The sequence below is a fragment of the Watersipora subatra genome, chromosome 10, assembly GCF_963576615.1.
Source record: "Watersipora subatra chromosome 10, tzWatSuba1.1, whole genome shotgun sequence".
NCBI lineage: Eukaryota > Metazoa > Bryozoa > Gymnolaemata > Cheilostomatida > Watersiporidae > Watersipora > Watersipora subatra.
Window position 1 is genome coordinate 59,468,608 of NC_088717.1, and position 21,188 is coordinate 59,489,795.

The 21,188-nt window shown below is 37.3% G+C and overlaps 1 protein-coding gene and 1 long non-coding RNA gene across 2 annotated transcripts; both read right to left on the reverse strand.

Annotated features, from left to right (window-relative positions):
- Positions 1 to 5,231: 5,231 nt before the first annotated feature.
- Positions 5,232 to 6,380, reverse strand: LOC137407283 (uncharacterized). Its single transcript, XM_068093888.1, has 2 exons — positions 6,371 to 6,380; positions 5,232 to 6,148 (listed from the first exon to the last, which is right to left on the reverse strand). The coding sequence occupies exons 1-2, from the start codon at positions 6,378 to 6,380 to the stop codon at positions 5,232 to 5,234; spliced, it is 927 nt and encodes a 308-aa protein (XP_067949989.1).
- Positions 6,381 to 8,724: 2,344 nt separating this feature from the next.
- On the reverse strand, positions 8,725 to 13,772 carry LOC137406662 (uncharacterized). The gene is made up of 3 exons (XR_010979934.1): positions 13,684 to 13,772; positions 12,832 to 12,969; positions 8,725 to 9,172 (listed from the first exon to the last, which is right to left on the reverse strand). It is a non-coding gene; the product is annotated as an uncharacterized lncRNA (long non-coding RNA).
- Between the last annotated feature and the right edge of the window lie 7,416 nt (positions 13,773 to 21,188).

Genomic DNA, 21,188 nt, shown 5'->3' on the forward strand with positions numbered 1-21,188 from the left:
ATTATAGCATGGATTTTGTTCAGTTGTAGAAACTGTGATTGCAAGCCGCAATTTTGCTTTTTTCTGATCACTTGTAGTCGAGTTGCTAGAAAACTGCGGAGGGGTACTAGATGTGAGCAAAATATCACGAGGAGTTATCAGCCTTCATGGAAAAGATAAACCTTCTTCAAGTGGCGACTGTTCTTTCACTCTAAAAAAATCAACCTCTGACACAGTTGTGTATGTGCGATTCATTGTAAGTATTAAATATTTTTAATAAAATAATATATTAAAATTGAAACTATAGTAATACATAACATGTGTGATCTTGCACTGCATAGCTGCAGTCTGCTCTTGATGATTATATTTGTGATTACATGCGTAATATTTGCTATAATACTGACCAGTGTAACGAGAAATTTCGCATGGTAGTCGCTACTAACTTTAATAACGCATGGTACTCTGTTATTAAAGTTCACAGCATTGAGTTGACAGTATCAAAGGCTCCTGTTACTATGTGACCTGACACTATCGGTAGGTCTGGTACCATGAGTGTTGGGTATTGAGTCATTAGTTTGCAATCAAGATCAGCTGAACCTTAATTTTATCAAATCATCTTTAGGGTCTATTTATCAGTTAGCAAGTATTTTAGTTTGCTGCCTTTTTGTAGGGCATCGATCTGAAGAAATGTGGAGGAGCAACTCTGTCTGTGACGGAGCTGTCAGACAGTAAATATGACAGCTATGAAGTCTTCACCTCTTCTCCACACTTTTGCTCTAAACGCATTTGGGTTTCAGATCCATCGAACATGATCCAATGGTATTTACCATCCTAAGGGTAATCTTTCTCTCCCTCTCCTTCTCTTCTTCTTCTCTCTCTCTCTCTCTTTTCCTCTCTCTCACTTTCTTACTCTCTCTCCTCTCACTGTCTTTCTCTCTACCTCTCCTCTCCCTCCTCTCTCCCCTCTCTCTATCTCTCTTTACTTCTCCTCTCTTTCTCTCTCCACTTTCTTTCTCTCCCTTTTTTTCTCTTTACCTCTCCTTTCACTCTCTCATGCTCTCCTCTTGCTCTATCCCTCTCTCCCTCTCTCTCTCTCTCTCTCTCTCTCTACCTCTCTCTCTCTCTCTCTACCTCTTTCTCACTCTCTACCTCTCTCTATCTCTCCCTCTCTCTATCTCTCTTTACTTCTCCTCTCTTTCTCTCTCCACTTTCTTTCTCCCCCTTTTTTTCTCTTTACCTCTCCTTTCACTCTCTCATGCTCTCCTCTTGCTCTATCCCTCTCTCCCTCTTTCTCCCTCCTTCTCTCTCCTTCTCTCTCCTCTCTTTCCCTCTCTCTCCCTCTCTCTCTTTCTCTCTCTTTCTCTCTCTCTCTCCCTCTTTCTCTCACTTTCTCTCTCTACCTCTCTCTATCCCTCTCTCCCTCTCTCTCTCTCTCTCTCTCTCTCTCTCTCTCTCTACCTCTCTCTCTCTCCTTCTCTCTCTCTACCTCTCTCTATCCCTCTCTCCCCCCTCTCTCTCTACCTCTCTCTATCCCTCTCTCCCCCCTCTCTCTCTACCTCTCTCTCTCTCTACCTCTCTCTCTTTCTCTCTCTCTCTCTCTCTCTCTCTCTCTCTCTCTCTCTCTCTCTCTCTCTCTCTCTCTCTCTACCTCTCCCTCCCTCTCTCTCTACCTCTCTCTCTCTCTACCTCTCTCTATCCCTCTCTCCCCCCTCTCTCTCTCTCTACCTCTCTCTCTCTCTCCCTCTCTCTCTACCTCCCTCTCTCTCTCCCTCTCTCTCTCTCTACCTCCCTCTCTCTTTCCCTCTCTCTCACTACCTCTCTTTCTCTCTACCTCTCTCTCTCTACCTCCCTCTCTCTCTCCCTCCCTCTCTCTCTCTCCCTCTCTCTCTCTCTCTACCTCTCTCTCTCTCTCCCTCTCTCTCTACCTCCCTCTCTCTCTCCCTCTCTCTCTCTCTACCTCCCTCTCTCTTTCCCTCTCTCTCTCTACCTCTCTTTCTCTCTACCTCTCTCTCTCTCTACCTCCCTCTCTCTCTCCCTCCCTCTCTCTCTCTCCCTCTCTCTCTCTCTCTACCTCTCTCTCGCAGTTAGTCGAAGAAGCAATGACTGTCTATGGTTGTGGTTTACGTATGATAGCAGATTTCCAATCAGCTCGATTACAAGCAATCATCTGTCATAAGTTTGTTTAATGTATGAGTAATAACGTAGCATAAAATGCCTTTGTTCAGGCTATAGGGACTTGTGAGTTTTGTTCTCTCCTTCAATAAAAGGCAGCAGTAGATTAGCGGTAGATTACTGCTGAAACTAATGTTAATCTTATCTGCACACACCAGAGTTAAAATATGTGTGTTTTTGATAGTTTCTAACGCAGCTAGTCACCCTCTATTGACTACTCAGGTTGCTAGACCAAATGGATTTGTTGTTCAGCTCAGAAGCAAAGAATTTTTATTCACGTCTTTGGCTGCGATTTGATGGATAATCTGCTGAGATCTAACTAGTTTATTGTTTTTTACTGGTGGATATTCTATTGACCATTGACCAGTCATGGAGCTCAGTTTATTACTATTTACTGGTGGATATTCTATTGACCAGTCATGGAGCTCAGTTTATTGTTATTTACTGGTGGATATTCTATTGACCATTGACCAGTCATAGAGCTCAGTTCATTGTTATTTACTGGTGGATATTCTATTGACCATTGACCAGTCATAGAGCTCAGTTTATTACTATTTGCTGGTGGATATTCTATTGACCAGTCATGGAGCTCAGTTTATTGTTATTTACTAGTGGATATTCTATTGACCATTGACCAATCATAGAGCTCAGTTTATTATTATTTACTGGTGGATATTCTATTGACCATTGACCAATTATAGAGCTAATGTCAACTAGCAGCTCTTGTGCCCCCTTCTACAGGTTTGACAGCTCACCATACACATTTAAAGTTACCAATGTTGACCAGCTGGACCCCTCAGACGAGGCCATGTTTGAGTTCACTTCAGGTGAGAAATGACTAGCCTTAAACAATCACAGAGAAAACTTTGTTGTATTTCGCTCTGTACTTTTAAGGGCATGCTGGCAAAATTAACTCATTTTGGTGATATTCCTAGTACACCCCTAGTACACCCCTTGTACACCCCTTATGATTTTTAAGGGTTTTACGTGCATTTAATAATAAGGAAATAAATCCTAATTTATTCATATGCAGAGTGAAGTGAATTCTATAACTCAATTTGAATTACAAAAAAGAAAACTAACAGCCACACTAGACATACGCAGGCATCGCCTAATGTACTGCACGAATGACACTTGGTATACATACCTTCTTTACAACTCATGCATGGTGTTACTACAATGGCAGTTAGCTTGAGTCTGATAGGCTAACAATGTTCGAAGGTTCCATTACCTAAAGCAAAACTAACAATTTTCTCGTTGTTAAACATATGCTTGGTGTGTAATAGCAGCTAATCCTAAAAGGCTGATTTGTCATATTTTATCTACGCAACTTTTATTGAAAAGTTTATTTTTGAGCTCATATTTACTTACTCATATTACTACTGTGATGTCACTCATATTACTACTGTGATGTTACTCATATTATTACTGTGATGTTACTTATATTACTACTGTGATGTTACTCAAATTACTACTCTGATGTTACTTATATTACTACTGTGATGTTACTCAAATTACTACTCTGATGTTACTTATATTACTACTGTGATGTTACTCATATTACTACTGTGATGTTACTCATATTACTACTGTGATGTTACTCATATTATTACTGTGATGTTACTTATATTATTACTGTGATGTTACTCAAATTACTACTCTGATGTTACTCATATTACTACTGTGATGTTACTCAAATTACTACTCTGATGTTACTTATATTACTACTGTGATGTTACTCATATTACTACTGTGATGTTACTCATATTACTACTGTGATGTCACTCACATTATTACTGTGATGTTACTCATATTACTACTGTGATGTTACTCATATTACTACTGTGATGTTACTCATATTATTACTGCGATGATACTCATATTACTACTGTGATGTTACTCATATTACTACTGTGATGTTACTCAAATTACTACTGTGATGTTACTCATATTATTACTGTGATGTTACTCATATTACTACTGTGATGTTACTCATATTACTACTGTGATGTTACTCATATTATTACTCTGATGTTACTCCTATTACTACTGTTATTGCAGATAGGCAAATTATAAACATGACCATCTTCCTAGAGATTGCGCCTGTTACAACTTGAATTTGTTTTCCTTGACCTGACTCTTTTAATTTTTAGGTGATCTAAAGTTTAAACGAAAGAAATGTTTACAGGTATTTTGACAAAATGGGTCTGGAAGTAGTTGCAAATTCTGCCTTTCACCTTTTCCAGTTTTTTACTGATGCAAAACAGAATACAACCTTCAGCGTAAAATCAACTTTTTACCCCTCATTGGCAATAAGCATACTTCTTGTAGCTGGAATAGTTTTGAGATGTATACAACATCTGTTTTATTGGTTATAGGCACAATAGTTTCACAATTTAATCTCATATTTGATACCATAAACCTTTAGTCTGATGCATTGCAGACTACGCACAAAACCAGCAGGTGAACAGTGAAAAGATTGAGATTTGTCCAGCATTGTTACAAAAGTAAATACATGCAGCTGTAATCTATTGCATACATATTCTATGTTAATGTGTATTAGTGCATATAATGTATATGTTGGCACTGTAAAGATTTTTTTATCCATAATAATGTAGCTCTTAAAGCACTTTTGTGCAATATGGCAGTAGTTATTCAATTGCAGACAAATTATGTTCTCATAAAGGTTTCTTTAAGCCATAAGATCTGCTTCGGTCGCACTGGCACAAAAGAGTAAATACTGCATATAACTGGCTTAAATTACAAAATGTTTTGTTATTTATCTAGCATAATATTTTTATCAACTTGCACACTTTTGTGTGTGTGATCCATAGATCTATTAACTATTAAATTATAGTTAATAAGTTTATGGTGTAATCTTAGCTGTTTTCAAATTGCAGCAATGTACAAACCTATCTTGTCTTTCAATCAGTTTTTTTGGTTTCAGCTCCTCAGGGTGTGCAAGCCTTTTGGTCTACTCAATCCACAACAAGTGACTTACCAACCACTGCTGACTATCCAACTTCTACTACTGTTGTCACACAAACTGTTAAATTTCCTATTAATCCGACAACACAGAGTCAATCAACAACTAAAAAAGAACTAGCAACTGTTATTAAAAAACTGACAACTCCAAAACAGAAAACTATCACAATGGTCGCAACTAGTAATGCTGCTAAAGAACCATCAACCACTGCAATAAAGCTGATAACCACCTCTACAGCCGAACCAACAACAACCATAACAAAATTTACCACCCCTACGACAGAACATACAACAACCTCAATAAAACTAACATCTACAACAGAACCGACAACCACTACAACAGAACCAACAACAGCCACAACAAAACCAACAACAATCATAACTAAGCCGACAACCACCTCTACAACAACCACAACAAAACCGAGGATCACCATTACAACAAAACCGGCAACCACCACAACGAAACCAACAACAAACACAATAAAACCAACAACCACCACATCAGCATCAACAACAACCACAACAAAACCGGCAACTACCACAGCAACATCAACAACTACTACAACAACATCAACAACCACCACATCAGCATCAACAACAACCACAATAAAACCATCAACCACCACATCAGCATCAACAACCACAACAAAACCGACAATCACCACAACAGAATCAACGACAACCACAACAAATTCAACAAGAATCATAACTAAACCGACAACCACCTCTACAACAACCACAACAAAACCGACGACCACCACTACATCAAAACCGACAACCACCACAACAAAACCAGCACCAACCCCGATAAAACCAACTACCACCACATCAGCATCAACAACAACTACAACAAAACTGGCAACTACCACAACAACATCGACAACCACCACAACAAAACCATCAACCAACGCAACAAAACCAACCACCACAATAAAACCAACAACAACTACTTTGAGACCAACAACTATCCCATCAAAACAACCAACTCTGACTGCTTCACCTGAGTCAACAACTACAAAATTTCCAGGATATAGGTTAGTGTGTTTATAACAGCATGCGCTACATTCATTCGTACTATAGATCTTCCTTGAAATGAAAGGTTTTAGGTAATGAGGTCTGGAGCTACTATAGTTAGTAACATGTGTATATGCAATCTGGTTGAACTAATACAAGGCTTGTTGTCTACATGGCTTTTAGATGGATCAGCCGAGAAGTGGCTTTGCTTTGAAGTTGCCTTGAACCATAAGAGAATGTTTATAGAGTAAAAGGTTTCCTGTTGGAGTTGTTTTACCAAAATTAAAGTTCAACAGACCTCCATAAAACAGTCAAAAATTGAAAATCATACCAGCATATGTGTCGAGTCTGAGTAGAGCCTAATTGGCTGTAGCTATTTCTGAAGAGATGCACCAAAGTTGTAAGGGTAAAAACTGCTTGAAAGAAAAGTGTTTGCTGGGTGAGAGCTGACATACATGTACATGTAATAGCAAGTAAAAAGATAAAATGTTTCAAATGTTGAGTACTTTAGGAATGAGATATAAAGTGTATATCATAAAAATATATGTCAATTGATTTATGTAACGCCTACCACTAGTGAAGGGCTGAAATTAAGCTCATAAGACAAGGTCTTTTGTATCCATGTTTTTATGGAGTTGTGTTATCAACTTTGTAGTTTTCCTATGTAAGATAAATCTTTATATATTTTAGAAAGATGTATTATTATATTATAAATTTTACTTGTTTTTTATACAGTTGCGCCTGCTCCTTCACCTCAAGCAGGTCTTATGGAAGCTTCAATTGGAGCCCACATATTGTGCCAGCTGGTGGGATTATACCAGACAAGAATGTACAAGCTAGCAACTGCCAACAAGCCACAAGTCTCTGCAAAACCTATTGTGCAAAGGAAAGTATGTATCATAACTAGCAGTATCATAACTCGTTGGTAATCGAATGCGTCTGCCACTAGGAAACACTATTCTGCAGTTTTGCTGATCGTCAAATGTTGAATGTTTTAACTGATTCATTTGTTTAACTGACTCATTCAAGTATGATTTCAATGCTTTGTTGTAGTGAAAGACAAAAGACTAAATATCACTGGAGCTCAGTCTAAGCTAGCAAATGGTATAACACTTGGTAAGGGCCTATCGCTATCGCTATTGTCTAACTAGGAATGTGTCATTAGAGAGTGGCTGACACCAGTATATAGAATGAATTTCAATTCAATATAGAATATATATATTTTCAAATATATATAAATATATAAAATTAAATTTTAAATATAAGATTAAGAATAAATTTTTAAGTATATATATTTAGAATATATATATATATTTTATATATATATTCTCAATTTCAATATAGAATGAATTTAATAGCATGAATGTAGCAGTATATGGGCATAAGCACAACATGACCTAGATGTTCAACAAGAGTACCAGGCTTAAATATAGCAGTGCACAAACACAGGAGCACATGAACCTAATCAGACTGCAGCAACACAACACATGAACACAATCAGGCTGAAGCAACACAACACATGAACATAATCAGGCTGAAGCAACACAACACATGAACATAACCAGGCTGAAGCAACACAGCACATGAACATAACTAGACTGAAGCAACACAGCACATGAACATAACTAGACTGAAGCAACACAGCACATGAACATAACCAGGCTGAAGCAACACAGCGCATAAACATAACTAGACTGAAACAACAAAGCACATGAACATAACCAGACTGAAGCAACACAGCACATGAACATAACCAGACTGAATCAACACGACACATGAACATAATCAGGCTGAGTCAACACAACACATGAACATAATCAGGCTGAAGCAACACAACGCATGCACATAACCAGACTGAAGCAACACAGCACATGAACATAACCAGACTGAAGCAACACACCGCATGAACATAACCAGGCTGAAGCTACACAACACATGAACATAACCAGACTGAGTCAACACAGCACATGAACATAACCAGACTGAAGCTACACAGCGCATGAACATAACCAGACTGAAGCTACACAGCGCATGAACATAACCAGGCTGAATCAACACGACACATGAACATAATCAGGCTGAGTCAACACAACGCATGAACCTAACCAGGCTGAAGCAACACAGCAAATGAACATAACCAGGCGGAAACAACACAGCAAATGAACATCACCAGGCGGAAACAACACAGCACATGAACATAACCAGGCTGAAACAACACAGCATATGAACATAATCAGGCTGAAGCAACACAGCATATAAACATAACCAGACTGAAGCAACACAGCACATGAACATAACCAGACTGAAGCAACACAGCACATGAACATAACCAGGCTGAGTCAACACAGCGCATGAACATAACCAGGCTGAGTCAACACAGCGCATGAACATAACCAAGATGAAACAGAACAGTGTTTAAGAACAACATGATCTAAACAACAGTTTTACAAAACCAGGCCCAAAGTATAACAGTACATGAACATAAACAGGCCAAAGTGCAATGACACATGACCTCAACATGACCTTAACAAAGCCTAACTAAAGGCTAAACTAAAACAGTATATCTATGTAGTGAGATATTTATAGAGTGCTGAATGTCACTGAGTTCATTAAAAAATTTTTTATAAATGAAGTTGTAAGGGAAGTCAATAAAAACCAGGAAGTAAATTAAAAACAGTACTTGGTGGGTTCAGTATAGATTATTTTGTTATATGGAGGAATTTAGAGACTAACTGCCACTTGAAATCGATACTTTTTATAATATTCAATAATTTAATTTTAAAAACTTACATACTCAATTTTACTTCTGAGTGAGTGAGTAGTACAGCGTAGTTAGCCCAAGGAAAAAAGCCTTAAAAAATCATGGTTATTAATGAGAACTACTTATATATCCATAACTTGTGTCTGAATGGCAATCTATTTAAAATATTTAACATATTAAAAAACAGTAAAACAAAATAATCAATAACTGGAATATTGCAGCTGAAGTATCGGTAGTGTTACTCCAGCTCTCATCATATATCTGTAATAAGACACTGTGTAGATGAGCATATATCTGTAATAAGACACTGTGTAGATGAGCATATACCTGTAATAAGACACTGTGTAGATGAGCATATATCTGTAATAAGACACTGTGTAGATGAGCATATACCTGTAATAAGACACTGTGTAGATGAGCATATATCTGTAATAAGACAGTGTGTAGATGAGCATATATCTGTAATAAGACACTGTGTAGATGAGCATATATCTGTAATAAGACACTGTGTAGATGAGCATATATCTGTAATAAGACACTGTGTAGATGAGCATATATCTGTAATAAGACACTGTGTAGATGAGCATATACCTGTAATAAGACACTGTGTAGATGAGCATATATCTGTAATAAGACACTGAGTAGATGAGCATATACCTGTAATAAGACACTGTGTAGATGAGCATATATCTGTAATAAGACACTTCGTAGATGAGCATATATCTGTAATAAGACAGTGTGTAGATGAGCATATATCTGTAATAAGACACTGTGTAGATGAGCATATATCTGTAATAAGACACTTCGTAGATGAGCATATATCTGTAATAAGACACTTCGTAGATGAGCATATATCTGTAATAAGACAGTGTGTAGATGAGCATATATCTGTAATAAGACACTGTGTAGATGAGCATATATCTGTAATAAGACACTGTGTAGATGAGCATATATCTGTAATAAGACACTGTGTAGATGAGCATATATCTGTAATAAGACACTGTGTAGATGAGCATATATCTGTAATAAGACACTGTGTAGATGAGCATATATCTGTAATAAGACACTGTGTAGATGAGCATATATCTGTAATAAGACACTTTGTAGATGAGCATATACCTGTGATAAGACACTGTGTAGATGAGCATATACCTGTAATAAGACACTGTGTAGATGAGCATATACCTGTAATAAGACACTGTGTAGATGAGCATATATCTGTTATAAGACACTGTGTAGATGAGCATATATCTGTAATAAGACACTGTGTAGATGAGCATATATATGTAATAAGACAGTGTGTAGATGAGCATATACCTGTAATAAGACACTGTGTAGATGAGCATATATCTGTAATAAGACACTGTGTAGATGAGCATATATCTGTAATAAGACACTGTGTAGATGAGCATATATCTGTAATAAGACACTGTGTAGATGAGCATATACCTGTAATAAGACACTGTGTAGATGAGCATATATCTGTAATAAGACACTGTGTAGATGAGCATATACCTGTAATAAGACACTGTGTAGATGAGCATATATCTGTAATAAGACAGTGTGTAGATGAGCATATATCTGTAATAAGACACTGTGTAGATGAGCATATATCTGTAATAAGACAGTGTGTAGATGAGCATATATCTGTAATAAGACACTGTGTAGATGAGCATATATCTGTAATAAGACACTGTGTAGATGAGCATATACCTGTAATAAGACACTGTGTAGATGAGCATATACCTGTAATAAGACACTGTGTAGATGAGCATATATCTGTAATAAGACACTTTGTAGATGAGCATATACCTGTAATAAGACACTGTGTAGATGAGCATATATCTGTAATAAGACACTGTGTAGATGAGCATATACCTGTAATAAGACACTGTGTAGATGAGCATATACCTGTAATAAGACACTGTGTAGATGAGCATATATCTGTAATAAGACACTGTGTAGATGAGCATATACTTGTAATAAGACACTGTGTAGATGAGCATATACCTGTAATAAGACACTTCGTAGATGAGCATATACCTGTAATAAGACACTGTGTAGATGAGCATATATCTGTAATAAGACACTGTGTAGATGAGCATATACCTGTAATAAGACACTGTGTAGATGAGCATATACCTGTAATAAGACACTGTGTAGATGAGCATATATCTGTAATAAGACACTGTGTAGATGAGCATATACTTGTAATAAGACACTGTGTAGATGAGCATATACCTGTAATAAGACACTTCGTAGATGAGCATATACCTGTAATAAGACACTGTGTAGATGAGCATATATCTGTAATAAGACACTGTGTAGATGAGCATATATATGTAATAAGACACTGTGTAGATGAGCATATACCTGTAATAAGACACTGTGTAGATGAGCATATATCTGTAATAAGACAGTGTGTAGATGAGCATATACCTGTAATAAGACACTGTGTAGATGAGCATATATCTGTAATAAGACAGTGTGTAGATGAGCATATACCTGTAATAAGACACTGTGTAGATGAGCATATATCTGTAATAAGACACTGTGTAGATGAGCATATATATGTAATAAGACACTGTGTAGATGAGCATATACCTGTAATAAGACACTGTGTAGATGAGCATATATCTGTAATAAGACACTGTGTAGATGAGCATATACCTGTAATAAGACACTGTGTAGATGAGCATATATCTGTAATAAGACACTGTGTAGATGAGCATATATATGTAATAAGACACTGTGTAGATGAGCATATACCTGTAATAAGACACTGTGTAGATGAGCATATATATGTAATAAGACACTGTGTAGATGAGCATATACCTGTAATAAGACACTGTGTAGATGAGCATATATCTGTAATAAGACAGTGTGTAGATGAGCATATACCTGTAATAAGACAGTGTGTAGATGAGCATATACCTGTAATAAGACACTGTGTAGATGAGCATATATATGTAATAAGACAGTGTGTAGATGAGCATATACCTGTAATAAGACACTGTGTAGATGAGCATATATCTGTAATAAGACGCTGTGTAGATGAGCATATATATGTAATAAGACAGTGTGTAGATGAGCATATACCTGTAATAAGACACTGTGTAGATGAGCATATATCTGTAATAAGACACTGTGTAGATGAGCATATACCTGTAATAAGACACTTTGTAGATGAGCATATACCTGTAATAAGACACTGTGTAGATGAGCATATATCTGTAATAAGACACTGTGTAGATGAGCATATATCTGTAATAAGACACTGTGTAGATGAGCATATACCTGTAATAAGACACTTTGTAGATGAGCATATACCTGTAATAAGACGCTGTGTAGATGAGCATATACCTGAGACTTGTAAATATTTGACAAGAGAAAATGAAACCGACTCTTTACATCACCTTGCTACTCTGATCAGGTAGTTTGATATAGGCTGGAGTCTTATTGGCCACTGATTGGTTTTTATTATAGTTATAAGGGTTTTGAAGGCTGCTATAACTTCTACATACTGATATGCTAGACACACCAGTGCAACATTGTTACTTCCAGTGTTATCACAAGGCAATATCTTAGAACCTTAGCAGTGAGTAGTAGTTATAACTCTCTCACACAATTGTTGATAGACTTAAACAGGTGAAGTAGTCTAGCTCAGTTCACTGACTCAAACTTACACAGAACTCAAATAGCAAACTTCCGTCTTACTTGAGTTACAGAAGATCAAGTAGCAGTGTGAGCTTTTCTTGCTCATTGTTTGTGATATTGGTGTCTGTGATTAGAAGAAAATGAATGATACTAGCGAACTGTATTGACAGTGACAGTGACAGACCATTTATGTAGTTGTAACCAACATACACTCCATGATAGTTAGCTGAAACCAGTCGTATAGCTAAGTAAATGTTTCTTACAGGTGAGAAGGTTTGTGCAGCCGTCGCATGGAGCTACACTGTTGGACCAGATCTGTCTGTTACTTATCAAGTACCCAGTTGTGTCGCATTGTCAAGGGATGCCTTTGGTTTAGTAGCTTTGATAGACAACAACTTCTGCTGTAAATGGTCAAGTGTTGCAGGCACTTCTACAATGAAGCACTTCACATGTGTTAATAAGTATGGAAGATATGGAGTAACTAGCATATAACACGTTAAAATTTTTGATGACTGCAATCACCAAATCCTTTTACAATAGTATTGTTGCCCTATTCATTTTGAACCTGTAGATGGAAACCTTAAACCTGTCTTATTAATTGACCTAAACAGCAGATTTAACGTAACAAGAAACTAGTTGTATCGCTCGCTTAACTTTATAGATTAGAAGTATTAGATATATTATAGAGTAGATAGAGATATTACAAATTGTATAACTGTATAATTTTGACTGCCACCAGTTGCTAGATTGTTTGACTGATAAACAAGCTAATCATGAGATTCTTATTAGAAGTTCATATATAGCAGTAGGTAATTTCAGTTCTATCCAAAGAGCTAATGACAAATGAGATCATTAGTAACAGTACTTTAGAGGTAGTTAGTAACAGTACTTTAGAGGTAGTTAGTAACAGTACTTTAGAGGTAGTTAGTAACAGTACTTTAGAGGTAGTTAGTAACAGTACTTTAGAGGTAGTTAGTAACAGTATTTTAGAGGTAGTTAGTAACAGTACTCTAGAGGTAGTTGGTAACAGTACTTTAGAGGTAGTTAGTAACAGTACTTTAGAGGTAGTTAGTAACAGTAATTTGACAAACCGTAAAAGGTTTGTTCTTACTAACCATTTAATGCTCTCATTTTAGCACCTCAACTTCTCCTAAAACAACTTCAGTACCATCAACAGTACCAACAACAACCTCTCCTCTCAGAACTGAAAAGTAAGGTATCAGTAATCAGCACACAGGCTACTGCTATTCAGTTCCCATAATACAGGTTTCTGGTGCCAGCATCCACTGTATTTTTGATACACTAGTTGTTGGTACTAGTATCCAATCAACTCACCCCATCTTTCTATACTGTATACCAGCTCTTGGTACTGGAATCAAAACTGTGCGTAGTAGTTATGGATGCTTCTTTGTTGGTAGTAGTGTATTATTATCTGGTCTGCAATTATCACATAATATCTGTTAACATGTAAACATCTACCAGAATCTCTGTATGCATTTAGATGTCAATGTCCAATTAGCTTGCGAAGCAACACAGGCACATCTTCATTTGATATCACACGTAAAATCTATCGAAACTCAAAACTCATTCCAAGCAAAAACATTCAAGGAGCAGACTGTACAGAAATAAAGACTAACTGTCAAGCATACTGCAATGCATATGGTAAGGGAAAATTACATATCTATTGCGCCTAACAACAGTTTATACTTGTAAGTTTATGATGGAATGGTTAAGTGAGCCCAACCTAAAATCTCTGTTTGTGCTTAGAGTGCCTACCGGTACGTTAAAACGAATAAAGCCTGGTACATATCTGTTTTGATGTTTGATGTTTTGAAGATGGTTTATTTTGATAGTATTTACTCATGTTATAGTTAAGAGTGCCAACATAACACGAAACAGTGTGATGACAGACACCAGTGGAGTCCATCAGTCGCTTGGTACGTATACATCATGATATTGTCTAGTATATGCTTTGCATTCTACTTGCCGCCTCATTCTTAGTTCTTGTTTGAATGTTTTATTCTTTACTTTGAACTGAGGCAACTGTTATTTACCTTGGACTGATGCAACTATTCTTTATCTTGGACTGATGCAACCGTTCTTTACCTTGGACTGATGTAACTGTATTTATAAATGACTTGAAACTGGACAATTATTGGTTTTAATGACATAATATTTTTTTAATGACTTTCATCTTTTGTTAAGGTAGTTTCAGCTGGTTTCAGGTGGTTTTAGTGGCAGTTAGTTTGCAAAGTAATAGGAAAAAATATACGTATATACAAGTTGCTTGAAGCATAGCGCTTAAATCATCGTAATAAATAACTGTGTAGATACGTGTATTGGTGTTTAGGGACCACTAATGGGAAATGCTTGTACAGTAATGTTTAGGGAACTACATGTGTGAACTGTTTGTATGTTAATATTAAGGAGACCATATGTGTGACCTCTTTAACACTCCACTAAGACAGTCCGGGCGAGGAGGCCAACTCGAAGTACTGTACCGAGCTATAAAGTGCAACTTTTCTCCAAACAAGAATACTGTAGCCACAATTCTTTCCAAGCCCTTTTGTTGTGCCTTTGATGCTCGCGGTACAAAGTTCAAGCAGAGGACCTGTATTCCCCCAACCACCACTCCATTTCCCACAACTATAATGAGAACGATTCCTGCCACCACTTCTCTGCCAGCTTTTGCTAAAACACTGTTAGTAGATTGAGTTGTGAAAATTCCCATTGTTCGTAATGTTTTTGCCTAAACAAGAGATATTAACATGCTCACAACCCATTTAGGTTTATGTGAGGTCTGGAAATTATGATTGTGACTTGTACCTGTTTGGATCAGTAGATTCATAGCTGCAGACATGACTAAACATCAACATTATGTAGCAGGGTATAAATAAACTAGTGTCGGAGGTTGTAGAGAAGCACCTTGGCTGTTTTCATTGCCGAACAAGAGGAATAGGATATATTAGTCTTGCTAGTAACACAGGTTTACTTCATTTATGCCTGAGATATCTGTTTTAGTCTCAACAATGATATACAGCCCCAATATATAATTGGGCTGTATATCATTGGTCTCAACCTTTGACATCAATTGGCTTGCAAGGTCATTTAGTTATCAGAAATATTTTCTCCCTTGTCTCATCTAGCATAATAACCATTCTATAGATAGATACAGCATTAGGATTACAAGTTTAAAGCTCAACAGGGCCACACTGGCAACCATGCTGTGATTTTAACAGATGCCGTTGTGTAATTGGAATAAGCTGGTCGGAGAACAACAAACGTCAAAAGGAAGTATACATCAAAGATGAGGACGTCATCAAGCCACACCTAGTGTCAGCCACCAGCTGCCGTGTAGCCAGAAACCAGTGTCACAACTATTGTGGCACTAAGGGTAAACTTCTTCAGGCTTGCGCTCATCAAAAAGTACTGATCAAAAAACTTATCTCTTGCTTTGAAGCCAGAGCTTCTGTTAATATTGTTATGTAGGTTGGGTTTGCTGTCACACCCCCAAATTCAACTTGTGTTTATAACTATGTATTGTTTTAGCTAACCAGATTGATGGAGGGACGTACATCTATGGCTATACAACAGAGATTGGTGAGTATAACTAATGCTGCCACAAAATCTTGCTATAGCATTGCTATAGCTGGCTAGCTGCATTAGCATTGCTATAGTTTGGAGTTATTGCTTCATGAATTGTCAGTGCTGTGGATTATTCACTTTGACTTAGATTTGGAAATTAGGACCCACATTCTTTGGCTTCTACATGAGTTTATCATTGTTTGTTGATAAATGTCATGCATCCACATATTACCCGTTTTTCATCTTTATGGAGTTGTCTTACTTATGCCTTTTAAGAAATACATAATGCAATTGACTTCCTTGAACCAACTTTCTTGATATTCTAGTCTAACTAATACCTCAGTCTTGCAGAGCTTGTGTAAGATAGCAGTCCTTTGAAATCTTTTCTTGTGAGCGTCTAATCAGTAGGCAAATTACTTGAAATCTGATAAATGCAATACCTATCTACTCTACATGTGACGCGGATGGAAACATGTGACACTTATAAGCACTGACAATTGCTGATCAGGTGATGAAGTGTGCCACCAGCATGATGAACGGGTGAAAGGAGATTCAGCAGCTGCCTTGCAGGTGTTCCTTGATGTTGGACATTGCAGCGACTCCCAGGCAGTAAAAGACACAGTTGTAGCGAGTCTAGAGGATCCCTACTGCTGCGGAGGACCTGCTGGAGACAGGGAATGGACTGAATGCAACAGGTGAGCTTTCTTTTTCAACTTGTAGTTTTTTTTTATCAGACAGGCGACTCCTACCAGTATAAATTCAGTTTGATCATAGCAAGATATAATCTACTCCAGACAGACAACTCCTACCTGTATAAATTCGGTTTGATCACAACAAGATATAATCTACTCCAGACAGACGACTCCTACCAGTATAAATTCAGTTTGATCACAACATGATATAATCTACTCCAGACAGACGACCCCTACCTGTATAAATTCAGTTTGATCACAACAAGATATAATCTACTCCAGACAGACGACTCCTACCTGTATAAATTCAGTTTGATCACAACAAGATATAATCTACTCCAGACAGACGACTCCTACCAGTATAAATTCAGTTTGATCACAACATGATATAATTTACTACAGACAGGCGACTCCTACCTGTATAAATTCAGTTTAATCACAAGAACATATAATTTACTCTAGACAGACAACTCCTACCAGTATAAATTCGGTTTGATCACAACAAGATATAATCTACTCCAGACATACGACTCCTACCTGTATAAATTCAGTTTGATCACAGCAAGATATAATCTACTCCAGACAGACAACTCCTACCTGTATAAATTCAGTTTGATCACAACAAGATATAATCTACTCCAGACAGACGACTCCTACCTGTATGAATTCAGTTTGATCACAGCAAGATATAATCTACTCCAGACAGACGACTCCTACCTGTATAAATTCAGTTTGATCACAACAAGATATAATCTACACCAGACAGACGACTCCTACCTGTATAAGTTCAGTTTGATCACAACAAGATATAATCTACTCCAGACAGACGACTCCTACCTGTATAAGTTCGGTTTGATCACAACAAGATATAATCTACACCAGACAGACGACTCCTACCTGTATAAATTCAGTTTGATCACAACAAGATATAATCTACTCCAGACAGGCAACTCCTACCTGTATAAATTCAGTTTGATCACAACAAGATATAATCTACTCCAGACAGACGACTCCTACCTGTATAAGTTCGGTTTGATCACAACAAGATATAATCTACTCCAGACAGGCGACTCCTACCTGTATAAATTCGGTTTGATCACAACAAGATATAATCTACTCCAGACAGACGACTCTTACCTGTATAAGTTCAGTTTGATCACAACAAGATATAATCTACTCCAGACAGACGACTCCTACCTGTATAAGTTCGGTTTGATCACAACAAGATATAATCTACTCCAGACAGACGACTCCTACCAGTATAAATTCGGTTTGATCACAACAAGATATAATCTACTCCAGACAGATGACTCCTACCAGTATAAATTCAGTTTGATCACAACAAGATATAATCTACTCCAGACAGATGACTCCTACCTGTATAAATTCAGTTTGATCACAACAAAACATCATCTACTCCATGTTAATCTTTTGATTATCAGAATGTTTTGTCGCTTTAAAACGAGCCCCAAGCAGCCAATCAATCGTATAGCTAGAGTTGGTTGTCAGTGTATATTTAGTATGACTTTGGTTTTTATTTTGCAGGACAGACCCTGATCTACTGATTCTCTCAGAAAAGTATGTGAATACCAAAGTTATTGGCTGTGGTTCCATTAATGTATCAGCACCTGCATGTTAGCATTCCAAGTTGAACATCTCGTTATACCATGCTATACTCCTACCAGCTATGCCATGTTATTTCGTGGTATAATATACTGTACTATATTATTTTTTGCTAACTATACTATGCTGCACTATTTTATACTGCGCTGTATTATTTTGTACTATACTGTACTTTACTGTATTGCACTGTACTGTGCTAGTTGTACTGTGCAGTGCTCTACTGGGTAGTACTTGACTGAACTGCAATATGTTGCAATGTACCACACTGTACTGTGCAATGCTAGGCTAAACCACACTATACTGTGTTATACTACACTATGCAATACTACACTATGCTGCAGTACGCTATACTACACTAGGCTATACTGCACTATGCTATACTACACTATGCTATACTGCACTAAGCTATACTGCACTATGCTCTACTACACTATGCTATACTGCACTATGCTATACTGCACTATGCTATAATATACTATGCTATACCGCACTATGCTATACTACACTATGCTATTTACTGCACTACTCTATACTACACTATGCTATACTGCACTATGCTATACTGCACTATGCTACACTGCACTATGCTATACTACACTATGCTATACTGCACTATGCTATACTCCACCATACTGTATGTACTACACTAATACTGCACTACGCTATACTATGCACCCAATCTCAGATGCCACTGCATGGTTGGCATGTCAACTGATGATGCCGGGTTTGGCATGACAATGGATGTGCAAGCTGAAGACCCCAGCATTATTAGACCAAAGATGATCGATGGAAACAGCTGTGACTCTATCAATAGCCAGTGCGAAGATTATTGCAGAAGGAAAGGTCAGTATGTAACTTGAATGTGACTTGTTGGTGTGAGGAAAGAGTCCTAACCTATCTGAACTGCCTAATTTATTTGAGTTGTAACTGTATTGCAAACCTATCTAAATGGTTGCATCCCGCTCTTTTACTGTATCTACAACTTCTACTGTGGTATAATTCCAATAGATGCTGGTGGCATAGTTAGTTGATTGGTACAGTAACCACACGGACATCTGTATGCACCTATACGAGAATACTGTACACTTATCCACACATCAGTGTATGCTCTGTGTAGGCTTTTATGTTGTCACCAAAAAGTTTACAGCGTTGACAGTGGTGTAATGCTGAGTGTAATGCTGAGTGGAATGCTGAGTGTAATGCTGAGTGTAATGTTGAGTGTAATGCTGAGTGTAACGTTGTGTGTAATTTTGAGTGTAATGCTGAGTGTAATGCTGAGTGTAATGCTGAGTGTATAGCTGAGTGTATAGCTGAGCGTAATATTGAGTGTATAGCTGAGTGTAATGCTGAGTGTAATGTTGAATGTAACGCTGAGTGTAGTTCTGAGTGTAATGCTGAGTGTAATGCTGAGTGTAATGCTGAGTGTAATGTTGAGTGTAATGCTGAGTGTAATGTTGAGTGTAATGCTGAGTGTAATGTTGAGTGTAATGTTGAGTGTAATGTTGAGTGTAATGTTGAGTGTAATGCTGAGTGTAGTTCTGAGTGTAATGCTGAGTGTAATGCTGAGTGTAATGCTGAGTGTAATGTTGAGTCTAATGCTGAGTGTAATGCTGAGTGTAATGCTGAGTGTAATGTTGAGTGTAATGTTGAGTGTAATGTTGAGTGTAATGTTGAGTGTAATGCTGAGTGTAATGTTGAGTGTAATGTTGCGAGTATTGTTGCTTGTAACGCTGTGTGCAAAGTGTACACACCATTTAGCCAGTCCATGGACTTTACTGGAGTAGCTGTTTTACACCCAGACTTTTCTAAATGTTAGTCTTGACCCTAGTTAGAGAGAAATACCAGATGGCACCCTAATAGCTTTATTGCCTTTACTGTGACACACTAACACCTCTATTGCTGTGACACACTGATCTTTTCCTTGCTGTGACACAATGAACTCTTTATTGATGTGGCACACTGATCTTCTCCTTGCTGTGGCACACTGAGCTCTTTATTGATGTGACAAACTATTTTGATACTAATAGGCAAAGTAAAGCAGGCCCTTAATGCATTTACTTGAGACAGCAGCAAAAGATCTTCTAGCCTTTGATCACATTTCATAGCTTTGTTGTTCATATGACAACAACATTGAAAAGTTATAGATTCTTAACAAAGCTGTTTCTGATTTATTTTAATCATACGTAATCTTCATAATACATGTACATGTAGATACCAGACAATTAGAAATAGCACATACTATATATGTATATACTTTACAGTCAATTTCAATGCATACCATGCATTCTGTTTTCATACAATATTTTAGTAGGAAGGTGGTAAACTTTCTACTAAGAGTAGGAAGTTATTTTACTAGTATTTTGGCAGCATAAAAGTTCATTTCCGATATGCTGAGACAATCTTTATGACAGTTTGCTGTGAATTCAGCAACCCAATTGTACAAGAGAGCTATACAGTTATGTGAATGCTAACTTTCTCTTTTGAATTTTAGCTGAGAAGATAACTCTCGACCAAGACTACATGTATGGAGGAATGAACACGATAGGTCAGTGACAACATGGAAAAATCTGCTACTAACTATTTTGTTGATTGCATTGTTCAACCATCATGTCAGAATAATGAAATAATGGACACTTGTTGACAGGTGACGAGGTATGTCAACTTCACTACGCAAAAGTCTACAAGTCTGATAAAGCCAGCCTTCAACTTTTCTATGACAC